Source organism: Dromiciops gliroides, chromosome 3 (assembly GCF_019393635.1).
Source record: "Dromiciops gliroides isolate mDroGli1 chromosome 3, mDroGli1.pri, whole genome shotgun sequence".
NCBI lineage: Eukaryota > Metazoa > Chordata > Mammalia > Microbiotheria > Microbiotheriidae > Dromiciops > Dromiciops gliroides.
The window spans coordinates 423,069,385-423,096,673 of NC_057863.1; the positions used below are offsets into that span (position 1 = coordinate 423,069,385).

The following is a 27,289-nucleotide window of genomic DNA, read 5'->3' on the forward strand; positions in this document are numbered from 1 at the left end:
GACCTGGATTCAAATGTGACCTTTGACACTAGCTCTGAGAACCCTGGGAAAACCACTTACTGCCTCAGAGTATCAGTTTCCTTATCTATAAAATGAAGAGGTTGGACTAGATGTCCCTTGAGGTCCCTTTTAGCTCTAAATCTAAGATTCTTAACAAAAGAAGGATCCAATAAAATTTATTGAGCACAAGAGTAATATTATCAGATCTGTGCTTGAGGAATATCAATTTAACAACTATGTACACAACATACTGTAACAGGGACACCAAGGCAAGAAAAGCAGAACTTTTGTTTCTTTTAGGAACAGATAACAAAGGGGTGCAGGTAGGGGGTCGCTAGGTGGCAAAGTAGATAAAGCACCAGCCCAGGATTCAGGAGGACCTGAGTTCAAATCCAACCTCAGACACTTGACACTTACTAGCTATGTGACCCTGGGCAAGTCACTTAACCCTCATTGCCCCGCAAAAAAGGGGGGGTGCAGGTAGATAGATGTACCATCCTTTATAATCGATTTTTAATTTATTTTTCTAGGTTGTTTGGGAGATGGCTGCTCTCATTTTTTTCTGTTTGCATTGTCTTTTTCATTTTTGTTAATGTATTTTTGCTTATGTGTATTAATGGAAGTTAAAATAAAAGTTTTCAGCAATTTTTTTAAATGAAACAAATAAAAAGGATAACTTGTGCCAGTATATCAGTAAAAGATCAATAAAAAAGACTCCCTGCTGTTCTCCTCTCTGAATGGCCCTTTCATTATTAATTATGTGATTATCTCAAGGAGCTAGAAGTATCCAAGGACAAACTACCTGTTAAAACAGGTCATGGACAGGAATCATTACAATATCTTGACTATTTTGCATTTGTTTCCAGGTTGGGCTAGCTTCCAGGTGCTACAAGATCCATCTGTAGCTTCTAACAAAGACAAGTCCTGGAAACACCAAATGAGTTTAGAGGATTACATACATCTATTTGGAGTCCAACCCCTGCCATGGACCTGAGTTAGTAAATCTGCTACAAATGTTCCTGGATCATAGTAGGAAGATATTGAGCTTTCATTCAACATTGTAAATCAAGGCAATGTAATTCAGAGTATGCCAGCATACTTTAGCAGAGGCCATCACTGCTGCCCAGTTCATATCATAGCAGCCACAACAATACTAGATTTGTGGGCATTCTCAATACTTTTCACAAAGCCAGGCCAGAAATCCTGGTAGGAATATACATCAGATCTCTGTTTTTCTATAAATGGTTGATTCAGTACAGGCTGTCACAAAAAAACACCTATCCCAGATCCAAGGAGAAGGATGATGACTATGTATTGAACACCAGTTTGCTGTACCTCACTGTCTTCTCTTGCCCTGCTTCAAAAGGGGGAGGGGGGAGGGAAGATCTAGGTTTCTTGCTTCCCCAGGGACTTCAATGGGTGCCATTACTTTGACATGGATTCAGCACTTCTATTGGACTAATTCTACTTTGAGTTTGGTGCTCTGCCTGGTTTCAACTCCACACAGCAAGATGACTCTCCCAGGATAAGCTCATTATTTCCAAACTCACCACTATGCAGCTTCCTCTCCTCTCTGATTGGAGGACTGAAAGATGGAGTACCAAATTCCTCCACATGTCCTCTTTTAAAGAGAGCAGAGGGGGCAGCTAGGTGGCACAGTGAACACCAGGCCTGGATTCAGGAAGACCTGAGTTCAAATCCAACTTCAGCCACTTAACAATTACTAGCTGTATGACCCTAGGCAAATCACTTAACCCCAATTGCCTCACCAAAAACAAACAAGCAAAAAATAAGTTAAAGAGAGCAGAAATTGGACTTTCAGTTCATTCCACTTTGTTTCTGTTGCTCTGCCTGGTTTTAACTCCAAGAAACAAGATGCCCCCATATGTGGCACCCCCTGGTGTCCCTCCCTATTCCCTGCCCCATTCTGTGCATTGTCTACCCCTTTAGAATGTAAGCTCCTTGAGGGCAGAGGCCATCTTTCTTTTTATTAACTGTATCCCCAGTATTTAGCACAATGCCTGGCACATAGTAGGAGCTAAATAAATGTTTTTTGAATCAGATTGGATTGGATTGGTGTACTGTGCCAAGTGTTGTGACATTCAAACCAACACCTAAAAGTCCTATGGAAATGTCCTGTTAGCTGTTGGCAATATTCTGAGGTTCTGTCTCTTCCCTCATTAATCCCTTTAATATTAGATATAGGTGGGACTTCACAATCACAATTTCATTCATGAGTCTATTAGACTAAGATTCACTTTTGTTAGTGGTTGCCGACCTCTGGTAATTTAATCAGCTTCTGACCTCTGTTCTTGAATTGCTTCAACCAAGCACATATACACAGAGATAAGCAGATTCTCACAAGGGAATTCTGCTTTCCTGGAGACATGCTAGATGAGATTCATCTCTCCTGGATCCCTGCCCAGAAGATTGGCCCCCTGAAAAATCACAGATTTTCAACACAGGAGAAAGAGGGACAGATGGTTGGCCACCAGATAACCAAAGGGCAGAGTTCCTCAACTGAATGGATCTAAACATGAGGTCCCTAGCAGTGTCTCACCCAAAAGCATAGCTCTGCAAATAACAATCCAGCAAAGCTGGAGAACGGCCAATTTAAATAGCCAGCACAGGAAAACTTTCTGGACTAGGTTTTATTATGCTGCAACAGAGCATCTTCTGGACAGGAAGTGGCAGGATGGCAGGGGGACATTCAGTCTCTAAAGGCATGCATGGCTTTGGGTATGGCTAACTGTTCACAAACATGGTAGCAGCTCCCTGGGGCACGAGTCTCTTCTACAGACAAGTGGAACCAGTGGTACATGTCTTTCACCACCTAGCTTCCAACTCAAAGAAACTTGAAGAAAATAAGCCAAAGACCATCGCATCTTACCTACACCAAAAAGTGGCCTGCAAACAAGTACCTTATGGAAAAGGTACACTTCACAATGTGATTGTTCCAGCAAAACACACACCTCAGCTTCGTTATTTTCATGGACCCTACAATGCTAGTTGGTTACCATGACCACCCCCTATTTACTTGATCACAACTTAATTAAATGAATATACCACTAGCTGATCCCTTATTTGGTCCAACTATGCCGAAAAAAACCCCAAATGGGGTCATCAAGAGTTGGCCACTACTGAAACGCCTCTAAAACAACCCAACAACAACAAAAGAGAAGAAGCACTGGATTTAAGACGGATTGGTTCGGGAAGGAATGAAGGCAAATGGATTTAATCATTTAGAGGTGGAATGACCACGTTGTCAGAGAAAGCCTGACCCCCCCCCCACCCCTCCCCCAACATCCCCTCCTCAAGAGACAGCAAGCAGAGAAGGAGCCTCGAAGCAGCCACAAAAAGGCCAGCTAGGCCATGGGCTTTGAGAATAGTCAGAGACCCGCCAGCAGGTGGCTCCAACCCGACGGTCCTCACGCGGAGCTGGCGAGAAGAGAGGGAGGAGGCAGGAGAGGAGGGAGGAGGGCGGAGAGGAGGGAGGAGGACGGAGAGGAGGGAGGAGGGCGGAGAGGAGGGAGGAGGGCGGAGAGGAGGGAGGAGGGCGGAGAGGAGGGAGGGGGTAGGAGGGGTGGGAGGAGGGCGGAGAGGAGGGAGGGGGTAGGAGGGGTGGGAGGAGGGCGGAGAGGAGGGAGGGGGTAGGAGGGGTGGGAGGACGCTAAAGCGCTCTCCTGCTCTGCTCCGCCGCCGCCGCCACAACCCAGCTCTGGCCTAGAGTTGGTGGAATTCACCAAGCCTCCAGACAACCGGCCCAGCGCGTGCGCGCGCTCGTGGTTGTCTTGGGAACCGGTTCTCCTGTGCAGTGGGATCCCGGCCTGGGGCCAGCGGAAGGACTGCTGCTTGTCGGAGAACATGCCTCGTGGACTGGGGGGCGGCGGCGGGGGCGGAGGCCGGAGATCCGAGAGGCGGCGGTGTGTGAGCGACTGTCTGAAGAGACACCAGGACCAGGCCCTGAGCAGCCATATGTACCTGCTACGAGAGATGGGCCCCACCGGCTTCCTGCTGAGCGAGAACGAGCCCGACGGCTGCAACTATAGAGTAACCGCCGCCCCCGTCAGGCGCGAACCCCGTCCCCTTCCCCCCCACCCCACCCCCCCGCCAAAACTCCTCTACCCGCCCCCCCCCCGCCCCAGAAAACTAAGTTTCTTCCCCCAGGGTAGGCTTCGGGTACCGACCCTGCCGCCCCTTCGGACATCCTAAGAGCCACAGAATTAAGAGGGAAAGGGAACTGTAGAGCTCCCAACATACACAGGACCCAGGGAAAGTCAAGCTCAACTCCTGAAGCTTGGAGTGACTGTGGTCGTTATATCTGTATAAATGGAGATAATTAGACACCTTGATAGCCTGGTGATTCACTAGCTCGGAAATTCATTGGTAGTGGTTACACTTCGAGCAATAACGACTGCGCATAAAGCTTCTAAGGTTTGCAGAACGCTTTTACAAAAATTTCATTATATCCTCTTAACAACCTTGGCAGGTAGGTGCTATTATTATCCCCATTTTGCAGATAAGGAAACTGAGGCAGGCAGCGAGGTAGTGGTTTGCCCATCTTCACATTGTCTGAGGGTAGATTTGCTTCTTACTGGCTCCAAGTATCAACTGTTGTCACTTAGGTGCCAAATGAATATCTTTAAATTCAGGTCTTGACTCCAAGTCCAGCCTTTACACATAAAGAAACCGAAAGCACGGAGAACTTAGGTGAATTGCCCAAGGTCACAGCCCTATTACCAATTGGAGGCAGGATTTGAAAGCAGGTCTTTCTGACTCCCAAGGGCTGAATTCTATCTATATGAATGCCATACTACTTCCATCTACCTTAGTTACTAACTAGTCAAATTTTAAGGACAGTCTCTGCAGTTCTTCCACCTTCTACTTAGTTTAGGAGCTACAGTTCTGCACAAAAAGTATCTCTTTTAGAGAAATGTTATTAGAAAATGAATTTTGTTAGAGCCATTATTGATTTGTGAGCGATCTAGCAGTTTTTCATATAAGTGTATTTTCTTTCAAATATTCTTGGCCTTGGATTCAGGTTCTGCTGCTGAAACCTACCAACTGTGAGCAGAGGAAAAGTCATTTAACCTCTTAAAACTCTCAAACATTAAATACTGAGAGCTTGTCAATCTGCATCACTGGAGAAAATTTCTACACTTAAGAGTCCACACCCAATCATGAAATCACAGATCTGTATAAAACATATATATTCTTAGATGATTTTTTAAAGTGTCCCCTTCAAGAATGGAAAATTTATAAAAAGCATACATTTAATAAATATAAATCCAGTTCATTAAATGAATAAAGCATTTCTCACAGGTACACTCTATTGCTAAAAAAAAAAACCCAGTTCTTTGAGGAGATTGTATAAGCAACAGTGTATCCATTCTTTGGATTCAATCAGATAAATAGGAACAGGGAATTCCCAGGTGAGGAACCTGCCTCTAAAAATTCAGATCTTTACCACCTCTGTAATTCATAGTAAAGGAGTTGCCTAGAGCTGGGCTTTTTAAACTTTTTTCCACCTGCCAGAGAACTTTTTACACAACCCTGGGTATATAGTTATATAAAATAGCTATACATAACTTTTTTACTGTTGCCAAATTTTTCATAACCCCCACATTCAGTTACACAACTCCATATGGGGTGAAGACCCACAGTTTAAGAAATGAGGGCTTAGAGCACTAAGTGATTTTTCCAGAGTCACATAGCCATTATGTGTCAAAGTAGACTTGAACCCAGGTCTCCCTGACTTCAAAAGTAGCTGCCTTAGAGGTGTCAGACATGGAACCTACTGTCATATGTTGCCCACAATGCTCCCAAGGTGGTCAAACCAGATTAAAATCTAGTTCCTATCTAATTTTAATTTATTGATGTTTGTGTGTGTGTGTGTGTGTGAGAGAGAGAGAGAGATTTTCTAAGTCAGTATGAAGTCCACAGACAGCCCTGTGTATGGTTTAGTGGCCCCTGTTTCTATTTGAGTTTGACACCATTACACTACAATATAGGACCTCTCTGGACTCAATAAAGCAGCAATAAAGAATCTTCCTGAGTTCCATCTAAATAAGAACAGTTGTCCTCCAAAGAGATTGGGTTATATATAAGTAGAGCTTTTTGACAATGTTGTTAAATACCGTGCTAAAAAAAAACACTTGATTTGGAGTTGGAATGTCCAGGGTCATTCCCTGCTCTGCTACTTAAATCCAGTTCACTGCAAATCATGACTTCACCTCCCCAATGTGATGGTCCTCTTTGAAAATGAAGGACAAACAATAATAACACCATCACCTATGTGTCCTTGAGCAAACTACTTCTCTGGGCCTCTGTTGTCTCCAGTAAAGTGAGGGTGTTGTACTAGCCCATCCCCAAACTCTAAATCCTGTGATTTCCTAAGTAGTGGGCATGAACTTTCATTTTTAAAGAAAACTTAAATATATACATATATATATATATGTTCATTCATTTATTCACTCATTCATTCATTTACTTATTTTTTTCATTCTTTGTTCATTTACTTATTTATTGTTCATTTATTTATTTGATTGTTTACTCATTCATTCATTAATCTCTTCCTGTTCCAAATGTAAATGCAACCTGCCTGAAAAAAGAATCTGCTGGATTAGGAGATTGCCAGCCTTTTCTAAAGAACTACTATTGATTTCCCCAGTGTTATCACTTTAATGGGTACATTATTACATTGCAGATTGCTGATGCAGAAAGCAGACCTAACAGCTGTAGCTGGCTTTTAGCTGCATTACATAAAATTGACCAGTAAATTATGATTGACCTGGGAATGCTTGTATTAGATGCCTTGACCAAGTTTCTTCTAGCCCCAAAACATAACCCATTTTTTTCTCTAACAATACTGATGATTAATTACAATTATGATTTTAAAATACAAGTATTTTTCTTTAAAAGGTTTTCCTTGGAGATCCTCACACATGTAACTGTTCCATATTTCTGAAAGGAAATGACCTTTGTAAGCATATCTGTTGGTAAGTGATTTAGTATACTAGGTTTGCTACAAATAAATTCTCAAGGCCATACGTCTATAATTTGCCTTTTCAGTATTTTGCTTAGTACTAGATTAAAGGTATAATAATTGGTATTATGAGAACAGATAAAATTACTTTAATCAATTTTTTCTTTTATTTAATTCTGCTATATTAAGTAATGCTTAGAAAGTGAAGTAGAATCTACCATAAATTTTGGGACATCATGTGGTTATATTAGATATATATATATATATATTTTTTTTTAAGTGAGGCAATTGGGGTTAAGTGACTTGCCCAGGGTCACACAGCTAGTAAGTGTTAAGTGTCTGAGGCTGGATTTGAACTCAGGTACTCCTGACTCCAAGGCCAGTGCTCTATCCACTGTGCCACCTAGCTGCTATATATATTAGATATATTTTTAATGTATGTGACAAAATGTTACTGTACAAAAATTTGGCTTTCCTGATTTTTATGAAATGATGATAGAGGAATTGAAATGTGAACTAGAAATTTAAAGTCTCACTGACCTTATATCACTCTAAGTTACTAAGAATTAATTCATAGAATCATAGAATGCAGAGATTCTCTAATTCAACCACCTTTCATTATATAGTTGAAAAAACAAAAGATTATTACTTCTGAATCATTTTTTCCTGCTATCTCAAAGACTTCTGTCTTTCCACATATCAACAAAGGAATAAAAATCTCCTCCTTCTGATATTCTTCCCTATGAACCAAGAATGAAAGGCTTATACCTCTCCTTTTATCCTTTCACAAACACCCTCCCCTCAGATAATGAATAGCTGGCCTATCAGTGTGACAGAATATAAACAAGATTCTCTGGAAGTATATATCTTAGAGAATTAGAGCATTCTTTTAAAGTCTGACCCTTTTTTGCAAGGAATTCCTATGTGAAATTTTATAGTAAAAAAGTTATTTGTCATACCAGAAGAATTTTATCATTTAATCTAAGGAAGATCTGATATTGTTTGGATATTTAGCTTTTCTTTATATCCCTATAATTGTAACTATATCACACAAAAGTTGTACACAATCCCCCAGGCAAATCTATGAACTATAAATTTCCTTCTCTTTATTTACTTAGGCAAATGACCTCTTTTATTGCTTAGTTTGAAAGAATTAAATTGTTAATCAAAGCAGTTAAACAATTAATTGCTTTTAAAGGTATACTTTCACACTGTTCTGCTTAAATAGTATAAACCTATTAATACTCTTATTGTCCTAAAGTTAGGGTGACATTATGTAACTCATGATTTTTAAACTCTAAAATATGTAGTCTGTATTTAACTTTTTTCTTTCCATTTGTCTAATTATGGATTAGGATATTATTGAAAAAATTCAAGCTTCCAAGAAATCATGAGTGTAAGTATCCTTAATGTTATCTAGGTTTATATATTTGAAAACTTTGAATTTAGGAACTTTTAGTAAATTCATTTATTAAAATATAAAGTATATATCCACTCCAAATGTCAGAAATTCTATAACTTTAAGTTTTAATATAGCTGATTAAAAAAAAATGTCTGGCCTCTAATATAATTTCCTTACATTCCCAAACAAATAGAACACACTGCCAAGTATCTGTAGAACAAATTACTTGAGATAATTGGAATTCTTTCATAGTCTTTAAGTAAAAAGCACTTTATATGCTATTTTAAATTTCAAGGCACCTTTTAAACATAAAGTATCTTTTGCTTGGTCAGTGATTGAACAGACAGAACTTTATCAATATTTGCTAAGCAGTGTTCAGTGTTTGGATCTAAAACTTTTTGTTGGAAGATGAATGTAGAATGAAATTTTGTTTTGCATCTGTTTAGAATCCAGAAATGGGCAGCTGGTAGAAAATATCATTCAAAAATGTTTATTGACTGAAATATTGGCCTCTTGCAAAATATGGCACTTCTAATAGTGAAATACTTTGTCATTTTGCTCACATTCATGAAGTTTACAACAGTACCCCAAGCAAAAATGACTCCTCCCTTCCTTAATAAATTGTTAAATAAAAAGGTGGCCTTTAGAGATGAGGTCTTTTTCAAAGTAGTAGTTGCTTGGCTAGTAGCACAATACGATCTGCTCTGTATCTGTGTTCACTTACAAATCATTCTACTGCTCCCTTAATATAGACATTCTCCCAACACTGATCTCAGCCTTCTCTTTTTTACACTCCAAAAACCTACTTCACAAGTTTGTTACAGGGAAGGTGTTTTGTAGATATAAAAACAGACTATAAAATGTAAGTTCATGTTATCACCATTGTCACTGAAAAACTTAATGCATTCTGACTTCAAGTATAGTTTCCTTGTACATAATGGCATCAAGTTTTTTTAGCTCCTGACCTCCAGATTCCCATTGCCAACTCTTTACTCAACATCTTATTTGTATGTCTCTCTAACACCTTGAAAGGATAGATTATGTGAAGGAAGTATTGTAAATTAAGGCTTAACATCTCTAAAATAGAACACATTCTTTCCTTCCAAAACCACCTCCTCAGCCTAATTTCCCTATTTCAGTCAGCAATACCACACTTCTCTGTCATCAGTGGATTTAACCTGGAAGTTAATTTCTATTGTTTTATTATTTGCCCTGTATTTGATTATGTCAAATCTTGCTGATTGTATTTCCAGAATGTCTTTGCTATTTTTCTTCTCCGTATTACCTTTACTGCTATTACCCCTTTACAGCAACCTGCTGAGCATTTACCAAACCCTCAATCTTTCCTGTTTCCAGTTCTTTGTGTACATTAGTACCAGATTAATCTCCCTAATGCACATCTTTGATTACATCAGCTACTTTGCTCTAAAGCTTTCAATAGCATTCAAAGGTCTCCACATTCTAGCTCCAAACAGCCTTACCTAACCTCAAGCCAAATTGAACATGTGCCCTGATTATTTCCTATACTTTCCCATTTCTATGCCTTTTCTCATGTAGTGGCTGAAAAGCAGTTTCCTCCTCTCTACCAAGAAGAACCTACTAACCTTTCCATGACCAGTCTAGATGAGTCTCCTTAGCTGAAAGTGATTTCTTTATCCTATGAAACTTGTCTTCTGTACTTGATACATCCTGCTTTGTATTCTGATTTTCCATATACATATCACCCTTACTAGATAATAATCATGAGACTTGGGACTATTTCTTATTCATCATATAGTGCCTTTTACTTTGCCTAATGAGTAATTATTGAATAAAATAAATCATATGATCTTTCTTACATTCTTATGTTAATATGTATTTATGGGTAAATTCAAAGTAATTAAAGTAATCATTTTTAAAAATCAAAGATTTTTCAATTAAGACATAATTTATAAAGAACAAACATTTTCTAATCAATAAAGAAAAAAAACTGAGTTGTAGTCGATTCATGTTATAGTTATCATAGTATATCTCTTCTTCACTTCTCTTTTCTGAATCCTCTGCAATCTAGCTTCCAACCTCATCTTTCATCTGAATTGTCATATCCAATACCACCAAGGATCTCTTAATTGCTAGATCAAATGAGCTTTTCTCAATCCTCATCTTTCTAGACTTCTCTGTAGTATTTGACAGTGTTAATCAACTCATTTTCCTAGATAATTTCTCAACTCTGGGTTTTCATGATTCTCATGGTTCTCCTACCATGAGAAGTTCTGGCAGTTCATTCTTAGTCACTTGCTGGATTTTGACCATTGTCACAGTTACTAACTCTGAGTATCTTCCAGGGCTCTGTTTTGGGCCTTCTACTTTTTATCTCTAATACTCTTCTTACTTACATTCAGCTCCTATGATTCAATTATCATCTCTATGCATATCTGCCCAGCCATAAGCTCTCCCTCCTGAGCCCTAGTCCCACATCACCAACTACCTGTTAGACATTTCAAAGCAGATGTCCTATATGCATAAACTATATTTCTCCCCAAGTCCCCTCCCCTTTTCTTAATTTCCCTGTTACTTTTCAAGGCACCACCATCCTTTCAACCAGATTCTCAACCCCAATGTCATCTTCAACTACTCTCATTGACCTGATATATCCAGTTTAGTTGTAGAATCTTGTTATTTCTTTATCTACATCATCCTCTCACATATATCTTCTTCTCTGTCTTCACACAGCTACCTACCTAGTTCAGGCCCATGTCACCTCTCATCTAGACTATTTTGATAGCCTCATAATTGATCTTCATGACAGGTTTCTCCCAACCCATTCCATCCTCAATTCAGCTGCCAAACTAATTTATCTGAAGCATGGATCTGACCATGTCATACCCTTGATCAATGAACTCTAGTGGGTTCTTTTTAAAAACTCCAAGATCAAATATGAAATCATTTGTTTGGCATTTGAAGTTTCTTAACAACCACACCTAGAAAGCACTTTTTCTTCATGCCTAACTCTTAGCTTCCCTGGCTTCCTTCAAGAGTAACTTAAATTCAGCTATCTGCTGCTCTTTCTGTTCCTCCCATCTCCCTTCCTTCATAATATCTTCCCTGAGAGTGCCTTCCATCTTCTCTCTCTCTCTCTCTCTCTCTCCATATATATACACACACACATATTTGCATGTACCTAATTACATATTCTGTCCTTTATTAGAATGTGAGCTTCTTAAGGTCATGGACCGTTTTTGCCTTTCTTTTTATCTCCAGTGCTTGGCACATAATAAGTGCTTAATATATGCTTTTTCATCGATGAATCAGTTGTTTTCTTTAGCTTTTTATGACCATAATCTTATTTGACTCATACTGGAAAAGCATGATTATAATTGCAAAGAAATAAACAAAATATTAATGTTGATACTGAAAAAGTATAATTTGTGCTGAAATAATTTCTGTTTTCAGTGATGCATTTTCTCTCAATTAGCATCAGACTTTGTACATATAATTTTATTAGGCATTGTGAAGTAATGCAAATGAAATAAAAGGCTTAGTTTATTTACATGGTACTTATAATCCAAGTGAAAGAAAAATACATAGGTACTTGTAAATGGGTTCAATCATATCTTTTTTTCAATTTTTTTTTTTTTTACGGGGCAATGACTTGCCCAGAGTCACAAAGCTAGTAAGTGTCAAGTGCCTGAGGCCGGATTTTAACTCAGGTCCTCCTGAATCCAGGGCTGGTGCTTTATCCACTGTGCCATCTAGCTGCCCCCTTGCTTCAATAATATCTTGTAAACTTTGTCCCTGAGCCCTAAGGAGAAATGTGTCTAAATCTGGGAGAGCTAAGTAGGGAGAACTTAATAAGTGGAGGAGACTTTAAGTCCAGGCCTATGCTCAAATCCCGGATCTGCCGCTTACTACCTGTGTGATGTTGGGCAAGTAACAATTTTTCTGGGATTCAGTTCTTGCATCATAAAAAGAGAGGGGTAAACTAGATCAAAGCTTCTTAAATTATTCGTCATGACCCTCTGTGGGGGTCACATAACTTAATGTGGGGGTCACAAAAATTTGGCAAGAATAAAAGGTTATGTATAATTATTTTATATACTGGGGGTCATGTAAAAATTTCTTGGGAGAAGGGTTGTGAGTGAAAAAAGTTTAAGCCCTGGACTAGATAGCTTCAGAAGTCTCTTCTAACTCTAAATATGATCCTATGATCTATGACTCTTAAAATTGGAATACATTCATTTCTTACAGACAGTACATTCAAATTTTTCCCTCTATGGTTTATAGTATGCTTTATCTTCCTATCCATTCATTAGGTAATTTTTACTCTGAAGTGCCTCTCTATAATTCGTCCCCCATATAGTATACTCATCTATAATCCCATCAACAACAAACCTTGTTTTTGGTTTTTTGGTTTTATTTAACTTCATTTTGCAATTCTTTTTCACATTTATTTCCCCTTCCAAATATATACCTTTAAAAAATCACTGGCATTCCTCTGCTGTTCATTCTTTGATACTTCTTTTATTTCTTTTCCTCCTGTTCTTATGGCCTTATACTCTATTCTATCAATTCTTGCTCCAGTTCCTCTATTAAACTCATTATTTGCATGTTGTATGTATTTGCTCTTCTTTAGCTATTACTAGGGCAATGTCCAGTGAGAGAGTTTGCAGATGACAAATAGAGCCTCCAAAGTTTAATATACTCTCTATTTTATAACTAACACCAAACCATTACCCTTCCCACGTGTTCTTTTCTTAGTAGTGATAAAGAGTTAACCCCCCTTCTCTCCATAAATAACCTGATTTTCTCTTTGTTTTTGCAGAAAATAGACATTCCAAAAAATCAGTCAGAATTAGCTGTTTCATTTATCCAATGTAATTTTCCTAATGTTTGAAAGAAAATTTCAGTTTTTATATAAAATTTTACAGTTTAAAATGTTTATCAATGAATCTTAATTTTGAGTGGTCTTTCCTCAGATGCTTTTCAGTTGGGTCTTGTGGAACGAGAAATCAATGAATTGCTACGGGGATTACATCAAGTCCAGACTCCAGGGCCAACTAAGAGACCACATGTTGAAAAAGATGGACATATCAAACAGAAGGAAATTTGTTCAGATGATGTCTGCTCCATATGTCAAGAAGAGCTACTAGAAAAAAAGCTACCAGTCACCTATTGCAGGTTATTTTTCTCTTGAGATTAGAAAGTTATAGGGAATTTTTTTCTAAATTGGCTTGTCTTTACCATTTAAAGAAATGGCATACTGTGATTCATTAATACAGAAATAATATGAAACTTTGAAGGTGATTTCAGTGCCAATTCAGTTGATTTAGAGTTACTTATGGTGATACAATGGAAAGGCTGGCTTAAGAATCAAAGTTCCTGAATTCAAATCCCAGCTATGGTACTTAAAATCTGTGAAGCCTTGGACAAAACAGTTAACTTACCTGTCTGCCTCAGTTTTATCCTTGTAAAAAGAAGGAGGGGGACTACAAGACCTCTTGGATCCTTTTCAGCTCTTTTAATTTATAAACCCATTAATTATGAGGTTTCCCAAAATGAAAAAAAACTAAACCTGTTCTATAAAAGTTAGCCTGTTAGGGGCAGCTAGGTGGCACAGTGGATAGAGCACCAGCCCTGGAGTCAGGAGTACCTGAGTTCAAATCCAACCTCAGACACTTGACACTTACTAGCTGTGTGACCCTGGGCAAGTCACTTAACCCCAATTGCCTCACTTAAAAAAAAAAAAAAAAGCTTGTTATAAGAATTATTTTCATACTGTTTTCCATGGTAAACTTTAATGGGTCAAAAATTAAATTGACTTGCAAAATCAATCCTAGCCTTTAATTTACTAAAATTTCAAAATAATTTTAGTGTTTTATATATATATGCATGTACATATATACAGATACACATATATACATGTATATAGACTTTGAAGGTGAAATAAAGTAATAATATTGTATTTATCATAGTACTTAAAAATAAAGCTATTATCTCTCTTTGCTTATGGTAAAATACCTTACAGTTTTCAAAATTTATTTTTAAATATTGGTAAGTACTGCAATAATTCATTTACCCTTCAAATATAAAACCATTTAAAATACTATAGAGTTGTTCATGCTAATCCAGCTTCTTAAGTAATACTGTATTATTTTCTTTCTCTTCCATTCATTTCCATCAATAATTTTCTCCCAAAATATCTAGGGAGCTTAGTTTTCCATACTTATTTTATCAATTTTTATCTTCTCTAAGAAAATATCCCATTTCCAGAGTGTTTCCTGAAGTGTTAGTACAGAACTTCATATAATCATAGAATTGCTGAAGTGGATAATACTTTAAAAGTAATCTAATCCAGCCTTTTCGAAACATAAATCCTGTTCACTTCATCCTGAACCATCAATTTCAGATCTCTGCTTGTCACTGATTAACAATTCATTATCCTCCAATGCAACCTATTCCATTTTTAGACAGCTTCAATTATTTCAAGATATTCCTTATTATATTTTGAGCCAAGATTTGCTGCCCTAATTTCCATCAATTGGTATGGCATTTGCCTTCTGGTGCCAAAGAGAACCAATTTAATATTTTGTTGCATGATAACCTTTTAGATATTTGAAAGCTATACCCCTTCAAGTCTCCTCTTCCCCTTCCTAAACATTCCTAGTTACTTCATTCAATTCTTGTATGACTTGTTTTTGAGTCTCCTTACTAGTCTAATCACATTCTTTGCCCTGCTAATGTATTCTAGTTTGTCTTTAGCCTTTCTAAAATGTGACCCCCAAAACTGGACACAAGCAATACTCCAAGATATTCCTTTCTTCTGCAAACTGCATTTATGAGTTGTTTTTTAAGCTCAGGAATAGAATTTTGAATTTAATCCAATTAATTTTCATCTTGTTTAGGAGTGAGATATTGAGATATTTATGAATCCTGACTTAGTTGTACATTGTGTTATTCCTCCCCCACTTTGTGTCAGTTGAGAAGCATATTATCTGTGTCTCACTGCAATCACTAATAGAATGTTGAAGAGAATACAGTTAAAGACAGGACCTTGGGGTAGCAGTTCCTTAGAGAGCTCCTCATAGTGATCCATTAATCAACACTCTAGGTTTGGTCAATCAAACAGTTCTAAACACATTTCTCTGTAAGGGTATTATGAGAGACTGACCAAGTGATAACCTGTATAAGATGTATTTATATTATATCCATGGATTTCCCCCATTATCCTATTAAGTAACCATGTCCAAAAAAAAATGAATTTTGCTATACAATTCTCTATCCATTTCTATTGACTCATAGTGACTACCTGCTTATACTCTGCCCCTTTAAAAATAATTCATTCTAGAATTTTTCCAGGAAACAATGACAAGCTCACTAGTCAACAGTCAAGAATTATTTAAAGTCTCTATCTTCCACAGCTTTTTTTAATCTATTGTTTGTATGCCTCAAGTCCTATAGCATCTCCCCTATATACTACAAATCCTTGAAGACAGTATAATTTTTTAAATGCGAGATTTTTAAGATATAACAATATATAACTATGGTAAGTGGATAAGATTTTTAAACCATAATAACTAATGCTCCCAATATTCTACCATTCCTGCCCCAACCTCTCTGCTGACCTCCAACTGCCTTTTAGACATCTTTAGCTATCCAGTAGACATCTTAAACTAAATATATCTAAATTGTCTTTCTTACTAAACCCCACTCCCACCTTCCCTTTTGCTATAAGGAAACTACACCATCCTCCCAGCCCCTCAAGCTCAAAACCTAATAGTCATCCTCAATTCTTCACTATCTCTAAGCCCCCACATTCAATCTTTTGCCAAAACCTATTGATTTTACCTTTACAACATCTCTCAAATATGCCCCCTTCTTTGACACTTGTCACCATGCTAATGTCTGCCCTCAGTACCTCACACCTGGACTACTAGAATATCCTGCTGGTGAGTCTCCCTGCCTCAGGTCTCTCTCCACTCCATCCTCTATTCAGCCACCAAAGTAATTTTCCTAGAGTAAAGGTCTGACCATGTCACCCTCTTACTGAATAAACTTCCAATTAAAATTTCATCTTTATTTTCTTTATCTTGTATATGGATTCTTTGTATATATTTGTTTTCATGTTTCTCTCCCATTAGATTGTGGATTCTTGCTGGCAGAGATTGTCTTGGCCTTTTTTTGAATCCCCCTTGTTTAGCAAAGTGCCTGGCACATAAGTGCTTAATAAATGTTTATTAAGTGATTTATTAATTGGTATTTTTATTTTACAAATAAAGAAGCACTAATGAAATAAAACCCTACAATAAATCAACCGAAAGGATAAATTGAAATTTTTCTGGTCTAACTCTTCTGCTTAGCACTTCTAGAAATGTATAATTTTGTAGAGACAAGGAAGTTATACGTGGAAATCAATTCAGAACTATTTCTTATCATAAGGGGGGAGTTATAGTAACTTTTTCTGATGGTAACGTGATACATAGAAAATAATTGAGTGGGACAGTTATAATGTTATTGGTAGAAAATAACTTTTGAAAAATTCTCTATTATTTCTACCAGGTATGGTTGCGGTAATAGTGTTCATATAAAATGTATGAAAATATGGGCTGATCATCAGGATAAGTCATCAAAAAACTCTGTTGTCAAGTGCCCTCTGTGCAGGGAAGAGTTTGCACCATTAAAACTTATTTTAGATGAATTCAGAAATTCCAACAGACTTGTGACAGCAGCAGAGAAAGAAAGACTTGACAAACACCTTGGAATTCCATGTAACAATTGCAGACAGTTTCCAATTGAGGGAACATGTTATAAGTAAGTATCAATTAAAATTAATTTTTTAAATTTGGGTTAGCTTAAAAATAGCCTTTATTTTTCACAGAATTGAAACTTGTTTTAAAAAACTCATTAAGTCCTATTTTAATGACTCATCTTGGCATACAAGTGACTCTGTAAGCCTCTTCAAGAAGAACCCAAGCTCTGATAGGTGTGTCCAAGTTAGAAAGGCTTTTAAAAGCATGGACCCTGAAACTGACTATGTATCTGTTGCCCAAGGACCAGCTTAACAGAAATTATCATTGCCAGAAGGTTGACCACTAGGGTATTGAATTTTTAAAACACAGAAATTAAAGAAACATTAAGGCTACATTGGTGGAGATTATCAAATTACCAATCATTTAAAGTGAATACTAACTTCCTGGCAGCATTGCATGTTCCAAGCTAAGTGTTTCTCTCCCTAGTATTTGCTATTGTATTTTCACCTAAGGGAAAACTACATATTCAGAGTTAATTATCAGGGGAGCATCTGATATCCTCACACCTTCTGGTTCCTAGTTTCGATTCCATAAAGTCTTGGGGCTTTAAAATGGCTCTCCAGAACAAGAGTTCTAGGCATGGCATCTTTTTTTGGTGCTTCATGACTCTAATATTATGAAAGTCGACTAAAGAGTACTTCAGACTTTACCTTTCTGATCTTTTTTGTACTCTTCCCATTTGTGAGAGATCTGGAAATTTTGTGCCTCACGGTTTCTTAATCTGGGGTCTGTGATCTTTTTTTTTCATTGTTTTTTGTGAGGCAATTGGGGTTAAGTGACTTGCTCAGGGTCACACAGCCAGTAAAGTGCTAAGTGTCTGAGGCTGGATTTGAACTCAGGTACTCCTGACTTCAGGGCCGGTGTTCTATCCACTGCGCCATCTAGCTGTCCCCGTCTGTGGACTTTTAAAAATATATTTTGACAACTTATAATTAATTTCCTTTGTAATTTTACTTATTTTTTATACACTTAATTTATCATTCTCAGAAGGAGTTCATAGGTTTCACCAAACCACCAAAAGGGTCCATGACACAAAAAGGTTAAGAAACTCAGAGCTAAGGGACATGACCACAGTGAAGAGAACCTGTACTTTGATATTAGTCAGTCAGACTTGATCAAGTCAATTAGACGTGATATTAGTCGATCAACATTTATTAAGTACTCTGTGCTAAGCTCCAGAGAAAAAGATAAAAACAGTACCTGTTCTCAAAGAATTTATAATCTAAGGGGTGAAACCACATGCAAACAACTATGTACAGACAGGATTCATAAAGGATAATAATTGGAAATTATCTCAAAGGGAAGGCATTAGTATTAAGGATAAAGACTTCTTGCATAAGGGGAAATTTTAGCTGTGACTTGAAGGAAGTCAACAGGTGGCAATGAGAAGGGACAAAATTCCAGGGATGGGGGACAGCCAGCATAAACAATTTGCAGCAAAGGTGTAACAAATCAAAAGTCTTCTGGTAATACCATATTCTTTAAATGGACTGTTACAATCTATTGGCATATTCTCTGTCAGCTTTCCCATATATTTTTTTAGGAAGGAATTAGTTCCTTGTCCATTCCACTGAAGCATTTTTGGCATGTGTTTTGAATAAATCTGGTTTTTGTTATTTTTCTGTCTTTTTTTTTTAAAGGATTTTCGGGGGCAGCTAGGAGGTGTAATGGATGAAGCACTGGCCCTGGATTCAGGAGCACCTGAGTTCAAATCCGGCCTCAGACACTTGACACTTACTGGCTATGTGACCCTGGGCAAGTCACATAACCCCCATTGCCCCACAAAAAAAAAAAAAAAAAAAAAAAGGATTTTCCAGTTTTATTTCACTCTACTCTCCCTCACGTGGGAGTACGATTTTATGTTCCAACCAAACCAAGCTATTATCTATTGTTCTTTGTAGTTTTGTCTTCTAATCCCATGCATTTACCCAGGATGTTAACCTGGCCACGTTCTCACCTGGTAAAATCTTTTATCTTCTCCAAGAATCGCTTGATGTCTCACCTTTCCTATGATATTTTCCCTTCTTCCCTCACAAGTAAAAGTGATCTCTATGTCATATTTTTTTTTGTTTTTATTTAAACCTCTATACTTTCTTTAGATTTCCAATCTAATATATATGTGTTTGTATATGCATGTATGTGTGTATATGTGTATGTATGTGTGTATATATGTATGTACACATATATATTCTTGATATCAAGTGTAATATATATTCTCACATTAGACTGTAAGCTGCTGGAGGGTAGGGGCTACAATTTTCATCCTTTTGCCATCTGTTCCTAAGACAATATCCAGCATACAGTTATTAACTAATTAATATTTGTTTAATTGTTAAAATATACTACAATTCTAACTGATGCTCAGATTATTGGACTGAAAAACACTCTTAAGATCATCAGTTATATGCTCACTAGGAAAATGAATCAATAAAGATTTTCATTAATTTTGAAACAAAAGTATTCTGGCAATTTTTAGTTACCTAGAAATTTTAGTTTACTAGAATATTTCATATCCCATTTTATCAATATTTTATTGTCATTTTTAAGGAAATTTTGTTGCCTTTATTTTTTAATTTTTTATTTTATTTGTGATATGTAATTATATTTTATACATATATCAAATATTGGTGTAATATGTACAAAGACACATATATAACATATATAATGTAAATTTCCTACATTATTACATTTAGATATACCTATATATTCTAATACATATAACTTAGTATTTTAATTCCTTAAATAACTGTTTTATAAATAACAAATACATATCAATCTATATAAATAATTTATATGACAAATTTGTTTAAATATCATTACTATATAAATATGTGTTGTCTTTAACATTAAAGTTGGAAGAAAAAGTAACTAAATTATCATAATGCTTATTTTCTTCCTCTAGTAAAGATATAAACTTCATAAAAGTTATCAAGAATATGTTGCTCTTATATTTAGTGTTTTTAGTGAAGGAATAGTATGAGGAATTTGGGGAATTTATTTTGGTGATTTCAGAAATTAGAAATATACTTAAAACAGTAATTTTGTGGTTTACAGAATTTAATTCTTGAAGCTATTCAAAGTTTCTACTACTTTTATCTTTATATATTTGAAGTAAATTATTATTCTTGCTCAGTTTTCAATTTTGTATGGTATATAAGTAACAAATTAAAAGAAAGCAGAAGAGCAAGAAAATATATTTATATATGTTTTGCATATATGTTTCTGTGTATATATGTATCTTACATACACATTATAATAACTGTGTGCTTGTTAATCATCAGGGCCTCCTAAGAAACATCTTTTTTTAGAGTATATTTGTGTCTTTTCCACCTAGCCTAGTTCTCAGGTCAGCAATGTACATATAGTTGCTATTAAATAATTATTGATTAAATTAATAACTGCTAGGTTATACCATGTGTCCTGAATGAAAGTCAGCAGAGGAGAGGGGAACAGACTTAAAGAATAGAAACTACCAATGACAAAGGGTGGCCTAGGAAGAAGGATGCTATAGTGGAAAGACTGCTGTTCAAGTTTTAAGTCTGCCACTTGACAGCTATGTCACTTTCACCCCCTGGACCTGTTTCCTTATCTGAACCTTGAGAGGATTTGATAAGATTAAATTTATGGGGGTGGCTAGGTGGCGCAGTGGATAAAGCACCGGCCCTGGATTCAGGAGTACCTGAGTCTCTGCTCAAGAAGCTCAGTAGCTACCTATTGTCTTTAAGATCAAATAAAAATACTTCTCTTTGCTTTAAAGACCTTTATTCCATACTTTCCAGCTAAACTGACCACTTTGTTCTTCATATATTACATAACCTAATACTATAGGAAGGATGATTACAAGGGGGAAAAGAGTCATGGAATACTTCATGGAGAGGGTTTGCTTAAGCCAGGCTTTTAAAAAGGGGTAGAATTTGGAAAAGTGGAAGAGTGAATGAAGAAAGAGCTTTGTAGGAAAGCTATCAGACATGCTATTTAATCATAATCCCATCTCTGTACTTTTGCATGGGCTCTCTCCATGTCTGAAATACATTTGTTAACTCTTCACTTCTACATCTGAGAATCCGTACTTGTCTTCAAACTCAGCTTCAGTGCCACCTCCTTCATGTGGCCTTTCATGATTTCTCCCCTCTGTATGACTGCCTCTTTCCCCCTCAAAAAAAAAAGACTTTGTATTTACTTTGTATATATATTCAGCATCTACTTAGATATGTACATAAAATGTAAACTCTTTGAGTATAGGGTCTGTTGCATTTTGTATCTGTATACCGAGTATCTATTATAGTTTCTGTTACACAATAGATATTTAATAAATACTTGTTGATTGGTTGAGAAGCAATAAAGAGATGCAGGTGAATTTAATTAGTCCTGTGCAAACCGGAGAAGTATAGTGGAAAGAAGCAGGATATAATGAAGACATGTAAACCATTGCCTTAGGTAGATGAGAGATAGGTCAAAGGTGATATAAACAAAATTTAGTGTAGTATATACAGAGGTGATATTTTTTCCATGGTGATCCGCAAAATAGAAATACAAAACAGCCATCAGTCCTGCAGTGACAATACTTTAACATTTGAAATGGGGGCAGAAGTTAATAAGAATTACATAGTTCTTAGACCATCAACTAACCTTGATTTAATTGTTAGTATTCTCAGTGTAAACTTCATCCAGTGAGTTGACATATTACTAGAAGTAGACCGTATCCATATTGACATTCCTGCTATAAATGAATGCTACACTAAAATATTCAAGGTTTAGAAAGAATTGGGAAGGTATATTAAATATATTCCCTATGGAGGGTTTATAGAAAGACTTGGAAGAGAATTACAGAGATTAAGAAGGGAGCACAGGGCCTTTGACCTGTGCTAGTGGAAGAAGACCCAAAATTTATGTGATCATTGTTCCATCTCTTTAAGGATGGATAGTTAGATAAATAGGTATAAAGAAAGAAAGCTGATAGATAACAGCTAATTAGATTGATAGTCTATAGATATAGATCTATAGATCTACATGTATAGATATCTACTATAGTCCATAGATCATAGATATCTATCTATATAGACTAGAATTCATATGATAAAGAAGTGTATGGGTGAGGTAGAAAGCTAAAATCAGAAGATCTGACTATAACAGATCCAACACTTATAGCCATTCTACTATACCGACCCTCAAATTTTCACATGTAAAACATGAACTATAACACTCACAATGGTGATCTCACAATGTTGTTTTATGCAAAGAGTTGTATAAACCTTAAAGTACCACATATATAGTTGTTACTATCAGGATATAATTTATTAGAAGATAAAAGAATGATCATCATATAACATTATACTCTAACAATAGAGGATAATAATATTCATGAGAGGCAGCCTGGTGTAGTAGAAAGAGACAGCTAGACTTGGAATCAAGAGACCTGGGTTTATATCCTGGTTCCAAGACTTAGTAGTGGTAAAAATGAGGATTTAATTAGCTCTTACCTCAAACATTTTTGTGAGGTTTAAGTGAGCTAAACTTCTGTATAGACTTTACAAACATTTAAGTACTTTATTATAAATATCAACAATTTTACTGTTTTATTATTTTAGATTACCTGAATTCTAGGAAGTCTTCATCTTAAGCCTATTGATCATCAATTAGTGAGGATCCTAAATAATTATTAGCTTTGTTGAATACTCCTTGCTTCAAGAATGTTAAAGGTATAAGGGTTTTGGTTTGTTGTTGCTTATACCTTCTTTTTTTTACCCCAATTTTATCACATATAACTTCTCCACAGTCTCTCTCTCTTTTTTTTGCGAGGCAATTGTGGTTAAGTGACTTGCCCAGGGTCACACAGCTAGTAAATGCTAAGTGTCTGAGGCTGGATTTGAACTCAGTTCTTCCTGACTCCAGGGCCAGTGCTCTATCCACCATACCACCTAGCTGCCCCAGTTTGTTGTTGCTTTACATTAGTCTGAAATCCAAACTATTCATTTCCAATACATTGCAGTATGAAATTGAGCAGTGAGATTATTTTATAGCCCCTCCTAAGTGAGGTGGTCAAAGAAGGACATATGTATGAAATGAATTTTGGGAATATTAAAATATATTTAATATAATACCCTAAGTGTTCCAAAGCCAATTATACAGAAATTTTAGGTTAAAGATTGCATTTCCCCATTGATTCCCTTCTTTAATGTGAATAACAAGAGATGAGTGTAAATAGTAAGCAAGAAAAAGTAAAAACAGTGATAGAAAATATCATTTATTTATTGGTGAATATATTCAACAAGAAATATTACCTTTTTGAGACACTATATAGCTTAGGTCATAAAGACAGAGCTAGCATCAGAGCTAGGAACACCTGAATTTTAATTCCATTGCTAACACAAATTGACTTGTAACCCTGGATAAGTCACTTAGCCTTTCAGTATTTTAGAAAATTCTATAAGACTTTAAGTTACAGAAAGGATGTTGATATCCATTGATAGAGAGACTTTCATCCTGCAGTGGTTCTCTTTACAAATAAAATCACAGAACCTATCCAGTATTGTCTTTAAGGGAAATCCATTTAGATAGATTCATGAACTTATTGGTGGGCATAAGCCCAAGTCACAATTATTTCTGTCTTGCCTATGTCTTGTAAGTCTTCCCCAGAAGATTCACCCAAAACAGAGACTTTCTTCTGGTTCTTTTACTATTTAGGGAATACTAGAGCAATATTCAGGCTATGTATATGTTATCCTTTGCTCTCATTACAAGACTGACCCCACTTTCTTTTCTGGTCATATATATCACTGACAATCTCTTCTTTCACACAGCTCATCATAGGCAATATGCTATAGCCTAATTACACCCATCATACATCTTACCATTTTCTCTGTGACACCTCTGATTTTGATTTTTCAGGGATCATGATGTTCCTTGAGTCGGAGCCATATACCATCAACCAAAGAATAATAGTTTTTAAAAGATGAGCTTTTAAGCAGCAAGCCATTTGAATTCATTGAAATACCTATTTCGCTTCCTAAATGTTATCCATCATGATCTCCTGTTTAATTCTGGACTAAATTCACTATTTATTTATAGTGACTTTCACTTTTTTTGGTATGACTTGTTCAGTGCTTACCATGTCAGATGCCTTCTTTTTTAAGATGCCGCTTTTTAAAGAAAATACTCAGGCCTTCCTGATTCCAGGTCTACTTCTATTCACTGTACTTCCTAGATGCCACTTTCTATCATAGTTTTCACTATACTCACCTGTTCCCATCTTTGCACTGAAAATATTAATATCAAGGTATATTTTGACTTGTTCTGGAATTTATTTAGCTCTTCTTAGAGTTTTTTCTATGTCCTAAACATCTAAAAATACTGGAACATCAATTATAATTGTCTTTATTTTTGTCTGCTTGTGTTTATCATTAGGAGTGCTAAGTCAAATGACAAATTTTCCCATGAAATAATGTTACTTATTACCTTCAGACACCTGATGAAACAATTTCTTCCAAGTCCTTTATTTGCCTTTCCTAGAAGAACCTTTGAGACATCCTTCTATTAAACTACAGTTGTGTCCTATACTTGCATTCTGATTTCATACATATAAAAGTATGGCTATAGAAAGCTGGCCTCAAAACAAGGAAGATTTCTGTTCAAGTCCCACCATTGACATGTACCAGATGTGTAAACTGAAACATATCATTTAATATTTCAGTATTCTAAGCAACTCTCTAAGACTCTAAGCTGCAGAAAAGGTGCTGACCTACATTGGTAGAAGAAGCTTCCTCACCCAGGAGTCCCTATACCAATGAAATCACAGATCTAGTTCTTCCTGTGACTAAAAATATGAACATAAATATTGTACATTACTTCATTAGTCTTGGACCAAAAAAAAAATCAAACCAACTCAGAGCACTAATAGTTAATGCTATAACATAATTAAAAACTGTGTAATTCTTAATACTTTTTGCCCCTCTTTTCCATAAGACCCCTATAAAAACAGGATGAACCTGTATAGGACTGGGAGACCATTTTTTATTTTATGCGCTTCCTGGAACACCATAGTCAAAACTTTTTTCACCTCTAGGCCAGTTTTTTAATGATTACTCTCTCTATATTTAGCTAGGCTGGTCCTTGAACAGAAGCAGAAACAGTCTGTTTGGGGGCCCATTCCAGTTGGGTAGAACATGCTAGAGCTTGTACCCTACTGTCCTGAACCCAGATCACCTTTGTGCCATGATGAGGCATTGTAACAGAAATTTGATGGCAATTGAAAATTATATTTCCACAAAAAAAGGTAAATTCTCATCTGTATTTTTCATACTAATGAATAAATGTATTTTGTTACTATTCAGAGTGTTGTTTCAACAGCTTTGAATAAAATCAGAAGTCAGTGTAGGTTTTTTAAAAACATTCCATAAAATTTTCTTTCCTGTAGTAAGTTTGGATTTTAGCCTTTCAGGGGACCTATAGTAATAATAACATGCTAAAATTATGTTCCCTTATTTAATCCACAGGTGTCTAGTGAGCACTTACCACCTACTCATCACTGTGCCAAATGAAACAGGAAATTTACCCTCAAGAAACATATAATCTAGCTGTTCCTACACATGAATAATATAGATGAAACAATTAGTGAACAAGTTAAATAGAAAGGAATGCTAAAAATGTTTGATAATTGCCAAAATGTTAATATAATGCTATAGGAATGGAGATGAGGGCAAAAATAGTTCTGGAATACTTCATAGAAGATGTGTAGCTTCAGCCAGGCCTTGAAGAATGGCTAGGATTTGGAAAAGTAAAGAAAGGGCATGCTAAGAAAGCTATCAGATGCTTAATCATAATTTTCCAAAACATCTGGATCTAGCACTTTCTTTCTTTTGGTATTTTAGGTGCACTGAATGTACTGAATATCACCTATGCCACGAATGTTTTGTTAGTTGTTATCATCCTCCACATATTTTTACCTTTCGACAGGTATAGTATTCATCTCAAACATTTATTATGTTCTCCAGTATAGGGTCTATAGGCATTCCAAAAATACATTTGAATTGTGATGATAAATTGCAATGAATTTGGGGGGGCAGGGCAATGAGGGTTAAGTGACTTGCCCAGGGTCACACAGCTAGTAAGTGTCAAATGTCTGAGGCTGGATTTGAACTCAGATCTTCCTGAATCCAGGGCCAGTGCTTTATCCACTGTGCCACCTAGCTGCCCCAATTGTAATGAATTTTAAAATTAAAGACATAATCAAAAGAAGTAGAGAAAGGGCAAAAAAGTAAAAAAAGGAGAAAGGAAGTTTGATGTAAGGTGTGAGGGCTAATTGAGGAATGGGTAGTAGTAATAGAAAAGGCAGAATAGAAATGCTATTATAGATCAAAATAGAATAAATGACACTGGTCAAGCACAAGTGGTCCAGATACGTGGTAAAAAATGATAATGTTGGGGGCAGCTAGGTAGCACAGTGGATAAAGCACTGCCCCTGGATTCAGGAGGACCTGAGTTCAAATCCAGCCTCAGACACTTGACACTTACTAGCTGTGTGACCCTGAGAAAGTCACTTAACCCTCATTGCCCCACAAAAAAAACAAAACAAAAAAATAATGTTAAGAAAAGTTGACTTAATGATAATGGACATTTCATTGAGACTCAAGACCTTTTATTTTGGGTGTAGTTATTATCTTATTGATATCTACCAGATAGTCATTTGCTTGTACATAAGTTACTTCTAAATGGATAGCTAGGAAAAGGTAAATGTTTTATGGCTTTACTTCAGCCTAAATTCAGAAGTGATTAACATCACACATAATTTCCAACAACATTAGCTAATTTATCCTGCTAACACTTTCAGCCAACAAACATTATAATGAAGAATTTCTTACTGTTAGTAGTAATGTTGAACTTTAACCACAGAATCCCTTTTGGATAGCTACAATTGTTACATAAAGCTGTCTCTGCAACTTTCACTCATTGCACCTCATTTTGCCTTTTGGGTCCAAACAAAACAAATCTAATTGGCTTTCCACATAATACCCTTTATATATTGGACCTTTGCCATCATGTCCCTTTTAAAAGTCTTCTCTTTTCCAGGCTGATATACCCACTTCTTTCTATTGATATTCCTATGGCATAATCTTTCAC

The 27,289-nt window shown here is 36.3% G+C and overlaps 1 protein-coding gene across 1 annotated transcript in view; it reads left to right on the forward strand.

The window, feature by feature from the left end:
* Positions 1-3,679: 3,679 nt before the first annotated feature.
* The window catches only part of ZSWIM2 (zinc finger SWIM-type containing 2), a 30,478-nt gene continuing 6,868 nt past the window's right edge, over positions 3,680-27,289 (forward strand). The window contains exons 1-6 of the mRNA XM_043996481.1: positions 3,680-4,050; positions 6,922-6,998; positions 8,341-8,381; positions 13,343-13,544; positions 16,923-17,174; positions 26,041-26,125. Of these exons, the coding sequence (XP_043852416.1) occupies positions 3,865-4,050; positions 6,922-6,998; positions 8,341-8,381; positions 13,343-13,544; positions 16,923-17,174; positions 26,041-26,125 (843 nt within the window). The 5' untranslated portion in view covers positions 3,680-3,864. The remainder of the gene's footprint in view (positions 4,051-6,921; positions 6,999-8,340; positions 8,382-13,342; positions 13,545-16,922; positions 17,175-26,040; positions 26,126-27,289) is intronic.